This window comes from Antrostomus carolinensis, unplaced genomic scaffold, assembly GCF_000700745.2.
Source record: "Antrostomus carolinensis isolate BGI_N321 unplaced genomic scaffold, ASM70074v2 scaffold14418, whole genome shotgun sequence".
Taxonomy (NCBI): Eukaryota; Metazoa; Chordata; class Aves; order Caprimulgiformes; family Caprimulgidae; genus Antrostomus; species Antrostomus carolinensis.
Genome location: NW_010331004.1, coordinates 22001 through 29380, shown reverse-complemented (window position 1 = coordinate 29380; position 7380 = coordinate 22001). Strand labels below are relative to the sequence as shown.

Here is a 7380-nt window from a genome sequence, read left to right as displayed (position 1 = left end):
AGGAATGTTAAAAGAAACAGATTGCCCTTTCAATAGGGGTAGTCAAATATTACTGAAGTATTCACCAATGTCTTTCATCATTGGAAGCCAGTTACTTGTTTTGGTAGTTGCATTCCACTTTATTTGTTTGCATTTTTAATTAGGTGTATAGATTTTGTACTGCTGTATGTTACTGAGCAGAAGTTTCCTTCCTCTCGTGCTGTCTGTCAAGGCAGCTTATATATGAACCTGTAAGTTATTCCAGAATCCCCAAAGTAAAAGCTATGTCTAGATGGTACATAACTTACTGAAAAATATAACTGACTTGCTTTATTATTTCAATAGCTGTCTAGTAGAGAAAATACTTTCAGGAATAATTGCATATAATTTAAATTACTCTCTGTTATTTGTTGTTATGTTTTTTTTCCCCTCTTACTAGCTTCTGAAAATAGGTTCAGATGTTGAAGTGATTCTCAGAACTTCTGTTATTCAGGCAGTTCACACAGATTCCGACAAAATATGTGAGTAAAGCTGCATGCTAAAAAGATGTTTAAAAGCTGTTGTAGTTCAACTAAAAAAACTGTTTTAGTGAAAACTAAAAAGGGGATAGAGAGAGCAAAAGTTTATCTGTTGGTAATTTCTCTGCCCAAACCCTTAATTTAAGCCTGTTGATTAATGTCACTACCTAGAACAGGTAGAGATTTCAAAGGTACACAAATATTTTGAAGTACAGAGGCTGGTAGAAAAGATGCAGTGACTGCATTTAATGCCCTCATTGAGAGAAAGAAATTATAACTTGGTACCTTAACTGGTAGGAGTAACAGCGATTAGGTAGCAAGTCAGAATGCATGTACTGACTACTTAGTCAGTGTATGTCTGTATGTAGTAGCCACAGAGTCTGTAGATGCTTGCTCTACCAAACAGGTAGAAGCTGCCTGAGAAAAATTAGCAAATGCAGTATGTGTGCTGTCCATAGAATAGCTTTTTCTTTGAGGATTGAGTATTCTTTTCCAAAACCTTGTTCTGACAATTTAAGTTTCCGATTATGCCTTGGAAGATTTGTGGCACAATGATGGCCTTGATGCAAAGCCTATCAAATTCTGAAATTTTCATTCCTGGTTTAGAAGTTATTTTATCTTACACTCAAACAGAAGAGAAGCAGCAGGTTCAGCATACAACTGTGTGGTAAAGAATAGAAGAAATCTTCAGCTGTGTACATTGTTTCCTTTCAGTTCTATTTAGTGGGGTCTGCCAAGCTTTCCAACTATTTTGAGTTTTAGATTTGGTAAAGCATTTGACTTTACAGCAGCCATTGTGATCGAGGCCAAAGATATGTCTAGATCAGTGCTGATTCTTCCACAGGCATCCTAGACAGATGGCAGTAAAAGAGTAGGAACAGAGCAAGTGAACTTTCACATCTTCCAGCTGTTCACACCTGGCAGCACTTCCTGATCCTCAGTGAGTTTCTCTCTCATTAATTTGTTCCTGTCAACCTGTGCAAATTTCTTGCATCCAACAACCTTTGACAAGGAATTTACTCTGTTTTTTATGAAGAATCACTTGCTGGAGTTTTGAATCTGGTCCTACTCTTCAATTACTCTCCATTTGCACCAAGCTGTTAATGAGTTTTTAAGCCCCTTATTGCCCCCGTTCTGTTTTTCCCTGCTATGGAACAGCTCCTCCATGAAACAAGAGGTGAAAATACCTGTGATGATTCTGTTGCTATTCTCTGCACACTTTTCAACACAATTATATCTCTCTTAAGATGATTAAGAGCTCGCTCTCTCAACCAGAACTGAGCATAGTCATCATATGGGCAAACCAGGCATTTATACACACAACAGTGGCACAATAGTGTTTTCTCTTTAATTCGCAATTGGTTTCCTATTTGTTCATAATGGTAAACTTAATTTTTGTCTGCTATGCAAGGATGTATTTATTTATTTTTACAAAATTATCTTGTATTCATAAAACTCATCTGAATGGCCATAGTCAGTTTTGAAGCTTTCACTTTCTTTATGAAGTTAATCCTTTTCTTGAGCTATGTGCAGTGCATGTCTCTACGTGTAATTTTTGTCTGTCATTTTACTGGTTACTCAGTCAAGTCTTAAGCTCATCCTGCAATTCTTTACAGTCAGTAATTTTCGTAAAGAACTTATTCAGGATGATATAATTAAAACCCATTCTTTTCCATGTTACTTAGAAATATGTTGAACAGCACAGATGCCAACAAAAATACTTGTAGAACTCCGCTTTTGACAGTCCTCCATGGGAGACCTGTTCACTTCCAACAGTTTAACCAGTGACTTACCCATGCAAGACCTTCTGTCATAATAGGGCTGTTGTTTTCCTGAAAGTGTTCACTGAGATACTTTTGGGAATCCAAGCATGTTATGGAAGCCCACCAAGAACTGTTCAGAGAACTCCAGCAGGGACTGTAAGGCAGAACTTCCCTTGCAAAAGCCACGTGAATTCATGTTGAAATACTAATTGACATTCTAATACTATGTGAGTGTGTAGGGATGGGATTAGGACAGCCAGAGCCCACCTGGAATTGGTCTTGGTAAGGAATATGAGGGACAGCAAAACCAGCTTCTAAAAGTGTATCAGCAGCAGAAGGAAGAGGAGGGAAAATGTGGTGGTCCCACAGCTGAATAGGGCAGGGGACCTAGTAACAAATGGCATGGAAGAGATTGAGGTGCTCAGTACCTTCTGCAAAGGCTTGCCTTCAGGAACTGCGGGCCTTAGACCATTGGGACTGTCTGGAGTGAGGATGACTTACTTTTGGTAGAGGAGGAAAAGGCTAGAGAACATTTGAACAGATGGGGCCTGATGCGATGCACCCATGGGTGGTGAAGGAGCTGGCTGTTGTCATTGCAAAACCACTCCCAATCATCTTTGAAAGGTCACGGTGATTAGGGGAGTTGCCTGAGGACTGGAAGAATACAAATGTCACTCCTTTTCTCAGTAATGACAAGAGGGAGGGTCTGGGAAACTGGTCAGCCTCACCTTGGTCCCTGGGAAGGTGGTTGAGTCAATCCTGGAAACTGTTTCCAAGTGTTCTGAGAACAGAGTGGGGTCTGGGAATAGTCACCAAGGATTTATGAAGGGGAGATCTGGTCTAACCAGTCTGATACCCTTTAACAATGAGATTACTTGGCTCAGCAGACAGGAGACAGGCTCAGAAGGGGAGAGTAGTGCTGGTTGTCTGTAGCAGAGCTTTAATGCTCTCTCATTTAAAATCTCCATAAACAAAGTGGTAGAATTGCCCCTACCTAATTTTACAGACTTTTAGGGAAATGGTAGCAGTGAGGTTTCTGTGGAAGAGTGAGGTCTTCCAGAGTCTAGTACTAGCCAGGAAAACTTCATCCTGCAGTATAAAATCTGTATTACATCTGTACACAGGGTGCATTTGACCTGCATATGAATTTAAAGGATGTCTTTATGCAGTCTTTTGTCCATTCTTTTGTTTTGTTTGGTTTTCATTTTTTTCCTGTATCTATTTTGGACAGGTCTAAGCTTTGTTTCTTGCTCTGTAATTTATTTTACTGCAGTAAGAAAAAAAAAGTAATAATCATGAAACAGGCATCACAGTTTTGTGAGCTGTGTGTTTTGTGTGTGTTTGGAATATATATTAAAGTGAGAAATATTTAGTCTTGATAATGTAGTGCATCACCAATTAAAAGATCAGGAATGCTTAGAGAAGAAATCCAGAGCATCATGATAGAAGTTCACAAAATAAGGATGAACAGTATATTAAAAAAAAAAAAGTATGGAATGGATATTCTTACTTGTCCTGGTATAATTAAAATGTGAAGGGTGTTCAGTGAAGTTGGAATTTACATTCAAAGTTAATACCAAAAAAGTGCATTTTTGTTTTGCAAATAAATAATTCTTAAAGGTCATGTTAATTAAAAATCTTTGTGGCCTGGAGCAAGGTGTTGCTCAAAACACAAAATAGCAGAAGATCAAACTTGATGCTTAGCTTCCAGTTGAATCTGTGGCTAGGTGGTGTTGTGGTTTGACCCCAGCTGGCAACTAAGCCCCACACAGCTGCTTGCTCACTCCTGCCCAGTGAGATGGGGGAGAGAATCATAAGGGTAAAAGTAAGAAAGCTTGTGGGTTGGGATAAAAACAGTTTAATAGGTAAAGCAAGAACTGTGCTGGCAGGCAAAGCAAAGTGAGGAATTCCCATCGGCAGGCAGGTGTTTAGAGCTATCCCCAGGACAGCAGGGCTCCATCATGTGAAATGGTTACTTGGGAAGACAAACGCCATCACTCCAAATGTCTTCCCTTCCTTCTTCCCGCAGCTTTTATTGCTGAGCATGATGTCAAATGATATGGAATATCTCTTTGGTCAGTTGGGGTCAGCTGTCCCCGGTGCATGCCCTCCAAACATCTTGTGCATGTATATGATGAAAATACCAAGTGGATCTTCCCACTTTCGTTTGCTTTTTGGTACCGAGGAGCCAGTTTCTGATGGGAAGTATGTTGTAGGAAATACCTTTGTAGGTATGTGAGTCTGCTTAGGTAGCACAGTGAATGGGTGTTCAATTACCGTACAGCTTTGATTAAGGAAGTTGTAGCAGAAAAAAATCAGCTTTTTTGATCCTTAGTCTTTATGCTCTATGGTAACTTTTATAATGCCACTAGAATTGCAGTCACGCTGTAATGGTTGCTTTTATGGTATCATCTTGTATTAAATGGGAGGCTTGGGCAAATTTATTAACCAGAAAAAAATGGAAGTACAGCCCTAAGGTGGCTGCTTGAGTTGCAGTTTGTTGGCAAATAAAAATAAGCAACCTCAGTTGAAAAGTTTCCTTTCATAGTGCTTCATCTTGAGTGCTACATGTTTGTTTTGGAAGCTTTGTAGGTGAAGGTTTGCTGTAATAGAAAGTATATTGACCTATTTGGAAAAAAAACCCAACATGTTGTAAAATACTTTTATTTGGGCTATCTTTAAATTAGTATGATGTCCTTGCTTCATCCCAAGCCATTGCCCCCACCGCCCAAAAAAAAGATTGATCCATTGCTATGTTGTATGAAAGAAGAGTGGGGAAAAAAGAAACTAGGTAAAATTTTTCAGAAAACTATTGCTGCAGGTTTTTTTACTTAAGTGAGTTGCTGTCAGAATCTTTTGAATCTAGCTGACAATATATTATTAAGCCACACCTGGTGGTGTGGTTTTTGGTGTGGGGTGGGGTTTTGGGGGTTTTTTTGGTTTGGGGTTTTTTTTCAATCCTCATCTCTAAAATAACTATTTAATAACTGAAAATAAAAAAGCAAAAAACTTGTCTTAGTGAGAACAAATATTGGTAAGGGGAACATTTTCCCTAATCAAATGAAATTATTCTGTGCTGTATAGAAGCAGTGCATAGAGCAGTGTTATTCTTTAAAAATAATTTGAGATGCAGTGGTATATAGTCATGTTGGGATTCACTGGTAAATCTTAAAAAAATATGTAAAAAAATAAATTAGGCTGAGGTTTTCCTACTAAAGAGAACACAATTTCAATTAGGAGTTTGTGAGTCAGATGAGATGGTTTTTCTAATTTTTTTTTTTTTTAATGTTTGAGTCTGAGTTATGTTACTCAGTGGTATACAAGTGTCTTGGTTCTATTAATTTTACACTAATTTCAGATTAAGCTGATACAAGTAGAGCTTAAATTTTAGTAATATACCACACATGCAGTATGTTCTGATGATACTGATTTTGTGTGTTGGCAGTGTATGTTCAAAACTTAGCCTTTAAAAGGAAGGTTGACAATTCTTCTTCCAGTCTTTATTTGCTTGGATTTTTGTTTTTCAGTACTTTATATCCAATTCTGTTTTTCTTTGGTACTTCTGTTTTGTGTACCTACTCTAGGTATGTAGATCAACATGTTTTTTCATAAATTTACTCACGATTATTTTATCTAATATAAATGCAATTGAAATTTTACTTAAAGCTCTTAGAAGCTTATTAAATGTGTCAATATCAGCACACGGATGCAAAAGGAACATAACTTCAAGGAAATAATTTTTCTTTCTTTTAAGATATGGGGCATCGGTGGCACTTTGGATAGAAACTTACTCATTACACACACATGCACACAAACAGACACAGTTTTACAGGTTTACTGTACCTTTCACAGCTGTCTGACCTAGTCGGAGTACAGCATTATGATTTCGGGTGTTTGTGCTTTAGTATTTGCTGCTGGAGCAAATCTGACATGACACAACTCCTCCCCTTCGTGAAGAAAGGACACAGTGATTTCTGAAGAGCTACATGGCAAAAACCTGGAGTCAGGAAGAGGCTAAAATGGTGTATAATTAGACAGACCCTGACATGTTGCACTTCTGTGACAATATAATTTTGATTTTATGTTTTCTTTCCTTTTGGCCTTTAAAACAGGTGCAACAAGATGAGTATTACAGATCGGTTCCAGGGTATTGCAGGGAGAGGGCTAAGTCAAACTTTGCATTCACTTTTGGAACTGTTGAAGTAAACATAATCCGATTTGGGCATGATAAAGTTGCCATTTTCTCTCTTGCTAAAAGTTATTGCAACACTTCAGCATTTTTTTATGGATTCTTAATGCTATTAATATCTTTTAATGCTTTTAAATGGAAAAAGGGGAAGGCAGTATTTTCACAAACAGAAGGTAAAAATCTTAATATAATTTTGTCTTGGGTATGTACCATGATGCTGCTTGTACCAGCAGATACCAGAAGTTCAGATTCTCATTTTAGTAACCTGATTTTTTGTTTGTAAATATAAAACCAACTTTATATATTCTTTTTTGTAAGATTATATTCTTACAGGTTTTTTTTCTATTACAGTGCTCATTCCCAGGAAAGATCTGCTACAAGACAACACTCCTTACTTTGATAAACCAACAAAAAAGCATGAATCCTGAGGAAAATATGCCCCTCTCCCCAGAAGGTTAATATATTGTAATGAGATCTCTGAGAACCAATAGTGGATGCCTGTTTTAAAGCTAAATTGTAATGGGATCTCTGAGAACCAATAGTGGATGCCTGTTTTAAAGCTAAATTGTAAAAACAGTTAAGTATTGTTACCAGGAAAACAGACTGAAACTAAGCCTCTGATTTTACTGTGTGCTGTGATACTATCATGCACTACATCTGTGGAAAATACTAGTACTTCCACAGAATATAAAGGTGCACAGTTCTCTTAAAAATAAAGTGCTGAATTGTGTTACTTTAGCCAGGATTTTTTTAATTATGACAATCATCAGACAGATTGTTTCCTAGCAATCCAAAGTTCTTCAAAACTAAAATTAAATCCAGTTATTAATCCTGGTAATATTTATTTGGAAGTTTATTGTCAAATCATATGCTTCTTTGAAGTAATGAAGAACAATCTTGTGGCACTTACCATTCAATTTATGCTTTGCAC

At 37.3% G+C, this 7380-nt stretch overlaps 1 protein-coding gene across 1 annotated transcript in view; it reads left to right on the top strand.

Annotated features, from left to right (window-relative positions):
- The window catches only part of LYRM7 (LYR motif containing 7), a gene marked incomplete at its 5' end in the record, with an annotated part of 9755 nt that extends 2878 nt beyond the window's left edge, over window positions 1-6877 (top strand). The window contains 2 exons of the mRNA XM_010173088.2: window positions 419-500; window positions 6801-6877. Coding sequence (XP_010171390.2) covers window positions 419-500; window positions 6801-6877 — 159 coding nt within the window. The remainder of the gene's footprint in view (window positions 1-418; window positions 501-6800) is intronic.
- Window positions 6878-7380: the final 503 nt, after the last annotated feature.